Source organism: Sinocyclocheilus anshuiensis, unplaced genomic scaffold (genome assembly GCF_001515605.1).
Source record: "Sinocyclocheilus anshuiensis isolate Anshui unplaced genomic scaffold, SAMN03320099.WGS_v1.1 scaffold1318, whole genome shotgun sequence".
NCBI classification, from domain to species: Eukaryota; Metazoa; Chordata; class Actinopteri; order Cypriniformes; family Cyprinidae; genus Sinocyclocheilus; species Sinocyclocheilus anshuiensis.
In genome coordinates this window covers 402,854-416,082 of record NW_015557160.1, presented here as the reverse complement: position 1 = coordinate 416,082, position 13,229 = coordinate 402,854, and the positions used below count along the sequence as shown (strand labels likewise).

At 34.1% G+C, this 13,229-nt stretch overlaps 1 protein-coding gene, 1 long non-coding RNA gene and 2 pseudogenes across 2 annotated transcripts; all 4 read left to right on the top strand.

Moving 5' to 3' along the window:
- The first annotated feature begins 55 nt into the window (after positions 1-55).
- Positions 56-3,763, top strand: LOC107678296 (troponin I, slow skeletal muscle-like; annotated as a pseudogene).
- A 457-nt stretch (positions 3,764-4,220) lies between these two features.
- LOC107678299 (uncharacterized) lies at positions 4,221-4,916 on the top strand. Its single transcript, XR_001632930.1, has 4 exons — positions 4,221-4,237; positions 4,544-4,618; positions 4,747-4,750; positions 4,882-4,916. It is a non-coding gene; the product is annotated as an uncharacterized LOC107678299 (long non-coding RNA).
- An 86-nt stretch (positions 4,917-5,002) lies between these two features.
- LOC107678275 (troponin I, slow skeletal muscle-like) lies at positions 5,003-7,358 on the top strand. Its single transcript, XM_016473486.1, has 4 exons — positions 5,003-5,182; positions 5,257-5,346; positions 5,439-5,612; positions 7,037-7,358. The coding sequence occupies exons 1-4, from the start codon at positions 5,003-5,005 to the stop codon at positions 7,136-7,138; spliced, it is 546 nt and encodes a 181-aa protein (XP_016328972.1). The 3' UTR covers positions 7,139-7,358.
- A 632-nt stretch (positions 7,359-7,990) lies between these two features.
- Positions 7,991-12,301, top strand: LOC107678281 (bisphosphoglycerate mutase-like; annotated as a pseudogene).
- Positions 12,302-13,229: the final 928 nt, after the last annotated feature.

The window sequence follows — 13,229 nt, the reverse complement described above, 5'->3', positions numbered from 1 at the left end:
GTGGGGTCTATTTTAGGGGTCTGTTTTAGTGAGACGTTCCCATGCGTGCTGAAACTATAAATCCAAGTATTTTCTTTTTTCCTCGGTCAGCCAGTTAACTCGCACTCCTGTCTTTTCTTCTTCTAGCAGGTATGTCTTTTTCAGTGGTCATAAGAGGCTAGCAGCTATGTGTTTGCTTAGTTTTTGATGGCAAATGCATCATTATTCAGTTGTTAGAAAGGGGTTATGGATTATATTATTATTAGCTGTGATGGTATATGTTAAAATATAAATTTCTTATTTATCCAAAACTGGTAAGAAATTGGGCACAGTTGCATTGCTATCTGTTCAGATGTCTCTCAAGTTGGTGACAATCCAGGAAGATTTTCATCTATGCTAAAACTCATGGACGCTATGCACAGAACTCATACTGCTGTGTGAGGACTAATAGGTCAAATAGATGGATTAAAGAGTCCGATTACCAATGTCATTGACGAATTAGTATTAATTTATGCATGATCCTTCAAAGATTGCATAAATGATACACATTATATTAAATATGGAAAGTGGGAAGAAAATTAGGTTCTGTTTTGAGTTAGAATTTTTTTTATTTCATATTTTTTATTTATTTTGCTGTGCTATAAAACTTTTTTTTTTTTCTGGAAATGTAACTCATTCTTACAAAAGTTGCCTAACATTTAAATATTAAATATGATTAAATATGTTTGCATATAGTAGTCAGCTTACCATGTCTAATGCATTTGAAAAGTGATAATTGTGACTTGCAACAGGACATCATATGGTTCCAACATTGTCTTTAAGTGACTTTATATTTAAAATAAAACTCTAGTTTTCTTTGTCAGGTCATTATGCCATACCAGACAACAGTGTGTTGTTATTTTTAACTAAAACTAAAACTATTAAAAATCATTTTAATTAATTGAAATAAAGTTGAAATAAAATAAGAAATTAATAAGATCTAAATAAATATAAAATTACAAATTAAAAAATGTAATATAAATGAAAGATAAAAAAATAAAATGAAAATGAAACTAAAAATTTAAAAATGAAAGATAATTCAAAATACTTCTAAATAAAAGTAGGTTATATAAATAACACTAAAATAGCACTGCATATGGTTCAAATGCTTGTTATCTTAAATACTCTAATTACTGATTCACAGTACAGATGTTATTTTACAGTTTACAGTTATTTCACAGATAAGTGAGGACTACAGAAGGATGTCTGACGCGTGAGTATCTTCACCTTCATCAGTAATAACCAGCTATTTATGAATTATGATATTGGTCATGTCTCTATCAACATTCTCTACTATCTATGCTCCAATGGCTGCTTCAACCGAAGCCCCCAACCAAAGCAAAAACCCAAGATCACTTCAGCTCATCGGCTGGGCTTGAAGGTGAGCGCCACCTACTGACCACAGTTATACACACACAGTTTGCTGGATACTTTGTGTGCTCAAGTAGAGAGATTCTACATTTGATAACAAAAGTATTACATTTTTCTTTTGATATGACAACAATGCACCTGTCATCCTGAAGATAAGGCTGCTAAATACAGCACTCGCAATGCTGAAAGTAGAGAAGCAGGATAAAGAAAAGGAGAGGGAGCAAGTGCTCAGTGAGAGAGTTCCTCCGCTCCATCTTTCCAGCCTGTCAGTACAGGAATTACAGGTACAATTAGCCTAAACTATTTCAATAAATCATTGAACTCCATTTATAAAACTTAAAGGTGCTGTATGTAGGATTGACACTGAGTGGTTGAACTAGGTATTGCAGTCCAAATGCAAAATATTGGAGAGGGTTTTTTTCACCCGGCCCCTCCTGCTCTGCAGGTTGCCAGATTGAGGACACCAACAGGAACGAAATACAATTGGGTAAACTGGCAGTGGGCGGGTTTCACAAACCAAAAGAGAGACCGACATTCCGGCCCGGAACGCACATTTTCAAAGAAGAATAAGTGACTGTAGCATTGTTTTTCAGATAAACAAGTATGTTAACGTAGCATGTTTCTTAAATATCTGCAAACATATTATGGTATGTTTATGCTTTAGTAGAGTCAAAAACTTACATACAGCATCTTTAAAGGAATCATTAACTCGTGTTTGGTTGCCGTGTTTTAAATAATGTAGTAACACATGCATTTTCAACTATTTTGTTAAGACTCTACTTTGTGTGTAGCATCCTTGCAGGGATTTGCATCACAAGATTGACGTGATTGATGAGGAACGTTATGACATTGCCATTAAGGTGTCCAAAAATGACAAGGAGGTATGAAAAACGGAGTAGCAAACACCAGCATTTGGTAAACAGTTCTCATTGATGAAGCTATTGTGTTCTGTGAGCATTGAATGGAACAGTTGGCATGGCAGCTCGGTCAAAGGATTGTGTTAAAGTGCAACATGTGTGGTCTGTGTTGATAAAGATACAGGAAATTAATCAGAAGATCTATGAGATGAAGAGCAAGCTGAAGAGGCCTAACCTGAAGAGAGTCAAACTGTCCGCTGAACACATGTGTCCTTCTGGGCTCCAGACACACACAGTCCATTGACTTCAAAGCTAACCTGAAGACAGTGAAGAAAGAAGAGGAGAAGGTAAGACAATATAAAATACTTTAAATAGACAGAAGTGCTAATATTCAAAAATATATCTATATATCTATATTTACCTTCCACAGAAAGAAGAGGTGACTGACTGGCGTAAAAACGTAGAGGCCATGTCTGGAATGGAGGGCAGGAAGAAGCTGTTTGATGCTGGACAGTAAAAGGTAAATACTAACAGTCATAGAGGACCTCAATGTATTTATTTTGTTTTATCATTTTAATTAACATTTTATTGCACATCATCCCTCTAAGCATATGATAAGTTGGTTAGATAGAAACTAGCAAAAACAACATCATGTCTTGTGCAAAATCTCTTTAAATGTCTTGCAGATGGCAGCAGTACCAAACCAAAGATGACGTCAAAGATGTAATCTCTGTTTTTGCATTTCAGAAAGTACATTTTCAAAATATAAAATAAGCTTTAATGTTTCACTATAATGTATTTTCTTACTTTTAGTTAAGGCAAACTGATCAGTTTCACAGAATGCAGGGTAACACTTTACAATAAGTTCTCATTAGTAAGGATTAGTTCATGCATTAACTAACTATGAGCAATACATTTGTAAAAGTATTTATTCGTCTCAGTTGTAAACTAGTTAATAAAAATAAAACTATTCATTGCTAGTTCATGTTAGCTCCATTATGCATTAAATAATATTAACACACTCTTGACTGATTTTACTTTTGACTTTAGAACTTTTGATTTTAATAATGCATCAGTGTTGAAATAAACATTAACTAAGATTAATAAATGCATACTTTTGCTTTGTTAGATCTTGTTAACTGATGCCATTAACTAATATTAACAATTGAAACTTTATTGTAAAGTCTTACCAGGTACATACTGACCTATATTGAATGCTGTAAATAGAATCTGATGTAACAGTAAATCTAAATTAAATGTTTTAACACTCGTAAAATGTAGTATTTCAAATTAAACGCGTTTTCTTCACATCTTGTCATGTTTGCTACAGCTGCAGTTCTTCTTTTGCCCTACAGATGGCAGCCTGCAACAACATATCAAGAAGAAGAAGAAACTCAGCATGTCAGTCAACAATTCCTTTATGTTCAAGGTCCCTTAATGATGGTTGTGAAAATATCTGTTATTTTAGATCGGAATTAGTTAAGGTTTTATGAAAATATTAAAATATCATTCAATATTCCAACACAATGTCTTCACAGATTTTTTTAATTTCCCTTTTAAATAGGATATGATATTATTAATACCTTCTTGTAAAGAAATTAGATATGTGGCAATTGTATACTTTTCCCAGGATATACAGTACAAACTGTATAACCAATAAAAAACAATCCCAAAAAGAACAATAGTACATGAAACTTCCAGTTCCAGTTCTAAAAAATTGCAGTTCAGATTAAATTAGCACATACAAATGACATTACAGTCTCATTAATGCTGGAGTATTGTTGGACTCACCCTTAGTCTAGAGAACATAAAGTATACTTGAGCACCAGGTGCCCCGTCACTCTGCAGCCTGAGATGTGAAGCATTTGGCAGTGATAATGGTGTGGACAGTAGTCTATTTTAGTGAGCCTCTCACGAGTGCTTCAGAATCTATAAATCTGCTTTAGTTTCTAACCTTTGGCCAAAACAGTCATACTTCCATCATCTGAGAGGTAAGGACCTTCAGGTTATAACAACTGCTATTCATGCGTATTAGTAATATATTTTATATATACATGCGTATTAGTTATATATTTTTGTGTAGCTTCTTAACTTGCATCCTTTTATTGACATTACCAAAGAATTTAAAAACATTAAATATCTTACATTTAAATATGTACTGTAAAAGCATGTAAGGCTACACTAAGCACTTTTGCTGTTTTTAGAAAGTCTACTTAAATATTGTTTAAGGTTTTTTGTAATACTACACTTGAACACAAGTCTAGTATTTTTTTAAGAAATATTTTGTCATTTGCAAGTCTCCAGGAAAAAACAAACACAAACAAACAAACAAAAACACAAAAAAACAAAGGCACTAAAATGTCTGAATCTGTGTAAGTATTTTCAAAACATTTATAAATATTATATTATTGAAATAATAAATGATTTATTATATTATAAAAATTATAAATCTATTCATGCATTAAATGTGTGTTTTTATTTCTGGCCCTATCTGTGTCAGACCGGTGAGTAACTTACATTTAAACACTGTATTTAATAATATTTGAAACATACTTTACAAGTACATTTTATATTTTCATATCAAATTGAACACTGCAGCATTTGTGATAGTCACATTATTGGCTCTTTCCTTCAGAAAAAGCCCAAGATCTCTGCATCTCGTCGGTTTTTGTGTTTCTGAAATGATCTTGACTTATTTTTTTGTATAACATTTTTTTAATTAACCATTTTAATGAACAACTCACCATGATCTACATATGAATATTACATGGCCATGGTTCTTCTGCAATTGTAACGCATTGCAGACCAAAATACTGAAGAAGGCCAGCACACTGCTGGCAGAGGAAAAGGAACAGAAAAAGACTGACAGAGAGCAAACGCTCAGTGAGAGAGTTCCTCCTCTCAAACTGTCTGGACTGTCCGTACAGGACATACAGGTTGTTATTCTTTGGCCTTTTGTCAGAATTATTTTTAAACTATTCTTTCTTACGTGCCATTGCTCTGTTTACAGAATCTGTGCAAAGAACTCCATCAAAAAATTGATGTGGTTGATGAGGAACGGTATGACATTGAATCTAAAGTTGTCAAAAATGAAAAGGAGGTACATTTTTTTTGCTTTAAAAATGCCATTATTGATGCATTAATTAATTGATGCATTCATTTTAATTGCCCTGACTGATGCTTCTGCTATAGATTGCAGATTTAAGCCACAAAATCTTTGAGCTGAAGGGTAAAATGAAGAGACCTGCCCTGAAGAGAGTGAGGGTGTCTGCTGATGCCATGCTGGGGGCTCTGCTAGGTGCCAAACACAAGGAATCCATTGACTTTAAAGCTAACCTCAAGACAGTGAAGAAGGAGGAGGAAAAGGTAAGAATCAACACATCTCAGTACTTTGACATGAATATCATTCTCAGACTTTATGGATTTAGAGCTTTAATTTTTCAGTATTAAATTCATTAAATAATATTTGCAATTTTTTTTGTTTTGTTGTTTGTTTGTTTATTCAGTCAATAATAGGAAATAATTCATATAAAATTATTTTAAATGACTTTTATTTTAATAAAATTTGTATGTATTCTTTTCTTAATTTATCGTTTTATTTATTAACAAATGTATTAAAGCAGCACTATGTAACTTTTTCTGTGTTCAAAATTTGCAAAATGTATATAATGAGCGAGTACATCATGAATTCATCTTCCAAACCGCGTTTTTGTCTTATTCCGAATCACTACGGTACACTTATAATAAGTACTTATATTTGGACTATTGTAGCCTGGTCAGGTCGTCACTGCTGCGGAGTAACACATACCTGCGTGAATCGCCAATAGACATAAACTTATAGAAGTAGCTCCAGTTGGAATGTTCTTCCGCGGGATGTGTGCAGTTCTGTTTATTAACCGCTAGAGCGCCAAAAGTTACATAGTGCTGCTTTAAATTTTTAAAAGAATAGTTTACCAAAAAATGAAAATTTGCTGAAAATGTACTCACCCTCAGGCCATCTAAGATGTAGATGAGATTGTTTCTTCATCAGAACAGATTTGGAGAAATTTAGTGTTGCATCACTTGCTCACCACTGGATCCTCTGCAGTGAATGGGTGCCGTCAGAACGAGAGTCCAAACAGCTGATAAAAACATCACAATAATCCACACAATTCCAGTCCATAAGTTAACATTGTTATTATTGTTGTAAAGCAAAAAGCTGCATGTTTGTAATAAATGAATTCACCATTAAGACATTTTTAACTTCCAGCTAAAATATGAGTCCTCTATCTAACCATAATATTGCTTTCTCCAGTGAAAACGTCGTCTCGTCTGAAGAAATATGCATAGATCAAGCACCATTTACAAGCAAAAACAGTTCTAATCAAATAACATATTCTCATATTTTGTATTTTGTCCAGAAGTGACAATTTAAAGTTGAAACACCTCAGTGATGGATTTGTTTCTTACAAACACAGAGCTTTTCACTTTTTGATGGACTGGAGTCGTGTGGATTTTTTGTGGATTATTGTGATGTTTTTATCAGCTGTTTGGACTCTCATTCTGACGGCACCCATTCACTGCAGAGGATCCATTGGTGAGCAAGTGATGCAATGCTACATTTCTCCAAATCTGTTCCCATGAAGAAACAAAATCTTGAATAGCCTGAGGCTGAGTTCATTTTCAGCAATATTTCATTTCTGGGTGAACTATTCGTTTAATATACTCTCTTTAACTCAAGAAAACATGACATTGTGTTAAATACAAGTAATACGTTTATCAAAATATGCATTTACTTGTAATTCGCACAGAAAGAAGAGGTGACCGACTGGCGTAAAAATGTGGATGCTATGTCTGGCATAGAGGGCAGGAAGAAGCTGTTTGCAGGACCAACTGGTCAATTAATTATTTAAAATTTGTTATTTCAAAAATTAAAATCCAATGTGAAAGCTATTTAAACATACACATATTTAGCTGCTATTTAATTGTTGTTGTTTGTTTGTTTGTTTTATTGCATAAACAGCTGTATGAATGAAAAACAATTGTATGAGAAATTCAAAAAGCTGTGCTATTAACCACATTTATCAGTTAAAATATTGAAACATTATGTGCTTTATGACACATATATAACATTTATTTATGTTACTATATGATTACTATATAATTGCATTTGTCGTTATATATTAATGCTTATATTGTAATAATATTATATGTGATCAGGTGTGTGAATATTGAGGAACAATAAAGCTATCACTGTTTTCACCAGTAATTCCAAGTTTTCTTGCTGGCATTGCTCTCTCAGTTTTTTGGGTGCAAATACCACTTTCCCACATGATTAGAGTCTGATAAACAACTATTAAAACTACTTAAATTAAGTAACTGGGCTTACCTGATAAATAAGATTAATTCGGTTGTAATCCAGTATAAAATTACTACTTTATTAAATAGAACTACGGCTCAATTCATTCACGTAAAAAAGAAATGGAACTGACGTTAACAACCTCAAAATAACGCGCCACTGTACGCTTAAATACGCCTACTTGTGGAGAATCGCGTAGCTGATTGGCTGAAAGAAGTGTCACTCAAGCAAACTGTTGCGCGTTTGTTGATGCTGCTGTATCTTTTATTATTTTTTTTTTTAAGGTAGCTCTTGTTTCTAAAGTTCCTATTCATTGTGCGCTTCACACTCCTTTCCAGTAGGTGGCGGGAATGCACCTTTTAAGTTGGTTTGCCAACCGCCATTAAATCCTAAAAGAAGAAGAAGATGCTGCTGTACCTGTGATAGTTCCAGTTGCAGAGCTGCTGCTGCTCTGAGCTGGGCGGTTTTTAATCTGAAGGTGAGCACGTAGCGATTCATAGTCATTTTCAATGGGCATATCTAATGTAATCTTCACTTAGATTTATGGTTATTCGATATAGATAAGGATATTTTGTGCATACACGGTAGGGCTGTTGCGATAACCGCAATACCGCGCTATTGATGAGCAAACCGCAGAGTAATGCAAGAACCGCAGCAACCGCGATTTTTGCGTGTTTTCTTTTTTCGTAAGGTTATGACATTCTCGTTTTACACTTCATGCATGTGGACTGAATATTAAACAACTTAGTAATGATAATATAATGTGTACCATCAAGAGTGTAACTTTGGTTTGAGAAGTGGGGGAAAATGTTTTCGATTTGAATCCCATTTCCTGCATGTACATACATTTAGGGACTATGGTGATACAACATCCAGGAAATAATTAAGTTGATTAATGATCAATTCTGGCAAAAAGAATAGTAGGCTACTAAACTATGTATAAGAAAAAGATGTCTTACTTTCTTTATTGTTTAATAGAAGCCGATCGCCAAGACTTGAGAGAATAATTTTATAAAGTCGAAAATGTTCACCATTAATGTTTTGAATAATGTTTAAATAATGTGAGACTCAATTTCCACTGTTAAACAAACTTTTATTTCAAACTAACCACCGTACCTGAAAATATAAAATAAGTCACTTGTTGCACAGGACAGAATGTTCTACATCAGTGGATCCCAGACTTTTTAGAGTGGAGTAACAGTTACCTCCTGAGGCATATCTGCGTACCCCCTCTCTTCCACTTAGACTGCAACTTTTCCATTAAAGGACAATATTTGCCCCCTAAATTGACTTTCCAAAGCATTTCTTATCTTTATAAATAGAATATTGATTTTTAAAAAAAAAAAAAATGTTCAATAGATTAATATGCAATGATGATAAAAAAAAAAGTGAAAAGTGATTATTTTAAATACTAAAACAGCCAGTAGGTGGCGGTAAGTCACTGTCTTAATGCGTGAGTCATCGAGTCATTTGTTCATTCAGTAATTAACCAAGTGTATGTATTTATAAATGAGTCATTGAATCAGTGACTTTCGCAAACGATTCGTTCACGAAACACTGCAAAACTCAGCATGTTGTTCGCGTACCCCTTCTGTCGCCTCACGTACCCAAGTTTGGGAACCACTGTTCTACATTAAATATTTAGCTAACAACAGCCTGTTACCTAGCAACAGTGTATGTTAACGTTATCTCAGTCAACGTAGGCTAACATTAACCGGTGTAGACAGAAAATATGATTATCCTGACCTGAGCTAATTTACTGAATCAACCAACTCGCATCTCCTTTCTTTCTTTCTTTCTTTTCAACCATGATGACATTAAAGTCATCTGTTGCTGCTTCTGGCGTTTCATCGCTGACTGCCGCAACCGCGATACCCGCTCATTAGAACTTTCAGAGAGTATTTTTAGAGTGTGCACGCGACGTTCCTGGACGTGGAGACGCGTGCGTCTGTGCCCTGCTCGGTCCTGCTCCTTCCGTGGCGATGACGGCGTGCGGTTAAAAAAATCATAACAAACGAATTTGAAAGTGGGGGGACACAAGCATGACTTTGAAAAGTGGGGGGGACATGAAATATATAATAATATAATAATAATTACGCTTTGGATAAATGCATCTGATAAATGACTATATATATATATATATATACACACATACATACATACATACATGTGTGTGCAAAGCAGCTTTACAGAAAATCATGAGGTTAATGTTTATAATATCCTTAGAGGTGATAATGTAGTTTACATTTTGCAATTATATAAGCAATTAAAGCTGTTATATAAGCAGTTGAAATATTTGCTATATAGTATATATATCTGCATATGCATCTCTTTCAGGCTTTCGTACTGCTTCTTCAGGATGTCCAAATGCAAACTCTTCCTTCTCCGACATGGGGATGGGGCCTGGAACAAAGAGAACCGCTTCTGCAGCTGGGTTGATCAGAAACTGAGTGAGAACGGGGTGGTGGAAGCCCAAGAGTGCGGCAGGCTTCTGAAAGAGCAGGGCTACCAATTCGACCAGGTTTTTACCTCTATACTGAGTCATTCCATCCAGATGGCCTGGTTGGTGCTGGAGGCCATGGGACAAGAGTGGGTCCCAGTCACCAAATCCTGGAGGTTAAACGAGCGGCATTACGGTGCCCTGATCGTCCTCAATCGCGCTGAGATGGCGTTGAACCATGGTGAGGAACAGGTTAAACTGGAGGCGTAGCTATGACATCACACCACCCCCCATTGATGAGACACATCCCTATTATGCGGAAATTTACACTGACCGCCGATACAGTACGTGCGACGTTCCGAAAGAGGAACTGCCCAAAACAGAAAGTCTAAAGGAAGTGTTGGACAGACTTCTTCCTTACTGGAATGATGTCATTGTACCGGTGATCGAGAGTGGCCAAACGGTCCTCATCTCTGCACATGGCAACAGCTGCAGGGCATTGCTTAAACATTTGGAAGGTGAAATATATTTATTGTTTTCAATTTTCTGTGAAAATTCTGTCTTCATTTACTCACCTTCATGTCGTTTGCTGACTTTTTTCTTCTGTGGAATGCAAAAAAAGATTATTATTTTTATTTAATTATTGGTTTAATTATTTGTGTTGTTGTTGTTGTTGTTTATTTTTGGTCCATACAATGAAAGTCAATGCTTGTTGAGAAGTGTTGTTTTGAACCCCACTGAGTTTCATTTTATGAATAAAAACAGCTGAAACATTCTTTAAAATATCTTTTTAAAAATATCTTCTCAAACCCATTAAAACTAAGTTATATAAATCTTCTAAAGGCCGCTGAGTTAAAATTACATGGGTACTATCGACTATAACTCTCGACCTTCAAGCACTTGGAAGATGGTCAAAAGTGACATGTATAATGTTGCAAAAGTAGTATTTTAAGATTAATGCTCAATATTCCTCAAAGAATCCTAAGAAAAATTGTTTCCAAAAAATATTAAGCAGCACAATTGTTTTCAACATTGATAAAAATATAAGAAATGTTTCTTGAGCAACAAATCAGCATATTAGAATGATTTCTGAAGGATCATGTGACACTCAAGACTGGAGTAATGATGCTGAAAATGCAGCTTTGCGTCACAGAAATAGGTTCCATTTTAAAATATATTAAAATAGTAAACCGTTATTTCAAATTGTAATAAAATTTCTCAATATTACTGTTTTTACTGTATTTTTAATAAATTAAATTCTGCCTTGGCGAGACTTATTTCAAAAACATTTTTAAAAAAGTTACAGATCCCAAACTTTTAAATGGTAATGTACCATCTACAATATGTTCTAAACATAACTTCCTTTTTTTTGTTTTATAAAACAAACAAACAATAATACCAGATACAGGCTATAAAAGACTGATTTGCTCTTCAGTCCGTTTTCTTTAATATAATAAAGAGCTCCTTTTTAAATATTATCAATAATAAAGCATAGAAAGTGGACAGTAGTACTAATGAAGTTGATATTAAAACATAAACCTTAACAATTTCAATATTCTAATTACACACTTTTGCTGTCTTTCTCAACAGATATATCAGAAACAGAAATTGTGAATGTAACGCTGCCCACAGGAGTACCAGTCTTGCTGGAGCTGGATGAAGATCTTCGACCGGTCAAGCCCCGTCAGCTTCTGGGCAACCAGGCCAAAATTCAGGCAGCCATCAAAAAGGTGGAGGATCAAGGGAAGGTTAATGCACAAAATAAATAAGAATGTTAGAATCATTTAGATAGGAACTGTTGAAACTGAAAGATTATTAGTCATTCAGTATGCCATGAAGCACCTGGCAAAGATAGTTCCGGCACATACTGTAGGGTGTGTCTGAGGTAGACCGTTTTCTGTTTATAGTGGTATTTTAGAAATCATGAATAGTTATATAAGTCAATATTTTTAATTCAAGCACTGGTTACTGATCCAAAATGCAGACTTGGCACATATATATTTTGTCATAGCAAGAGGTCTGTAGACCAAATAATGAAATAGATATTGATATAACATTATTTAAAATGATCATTTAATAATGTGTTGTTATTTTTTTGTTAGCTTGTTTATTTGTCAATGCATTTTAGGTCACAGAAAACCAGTGGTGCCTTCCTTTGGGTTAAAAAAAATAGCATCCATCAGTTGTTTTCTAATAGAATTTCTTACTAAAGGTCAGTACATGCTTATAAACCATTTCTGTAGGCTACTTAAAAACTATATACTGTACACTACCAATCAAGAGTTTGAGGTCAGTAAAAAAGTCAATTAAGCTCACTAAAGCTGCATTTATTTGATACAAAATACAGTAAAAACAGTAATATTGTGAAATGTTGTTAAAATCACTTATTTTAATATATTTTAAAATGTAATTTCAGTGTCACATGATCCTTCAGAAATATTCTAATAATCTGATTTGTTGCTTAAGAAACGTTTATTATTATTATCAATGTTGAAAACCGTTGTACTGCTTAACATTTTTGTGAAAACCATGATACGTTTTTTCTTTGATGAATAAAAGAACCGCATTTATTTGAAGTAGAAGTTACAATGTAAAAGTCTTTACTGTCACTTTTGATCAATTTAATGCAGGCTTGCTGAAAAAAAAATGTTTTTCTTTCAATAAAGTAAAAATACAAATCTTACTGACCTTAAACTTCTGAACAGTAGTGTATATAGATAAATCCAACTGGAATGGAATCATTCCAAAAATAAATAAACAAATAATAGGAAAAACAAGCATGTTGTTATTCACTCCACTGCGGACTTCCACATACTCCACAAATCAGGTTTATTAAGCTTAATATTTAAATTTTAAATTAGAGACTTCATTGGATGTCCGAAAGGTAACTATAAATTATTTAAAGGTGACATATTATGCCCCTTTTTACAATATGTAATATAAGTCTCTGGTGTCTCGGACCTGCTAAAAACATCTGTTTTGGTTCTGATTATCATGTTTATCGTGCTGAAATCATGCGTTTTAAACCATACGAGTTTAAACTTCATATATACGGTTTTCTGAGCGCACACATCCGAAGCACACGCACAGAAAGCTGCTGTCACAGCATGTGAGTGCTAGACTAAGTTCTCATTCACACACAAGTTTACTTTTAAAAAAAAGTCTGTGAAGGTAAACAGCTGGGAAATAAATCGCTTGTTTATTT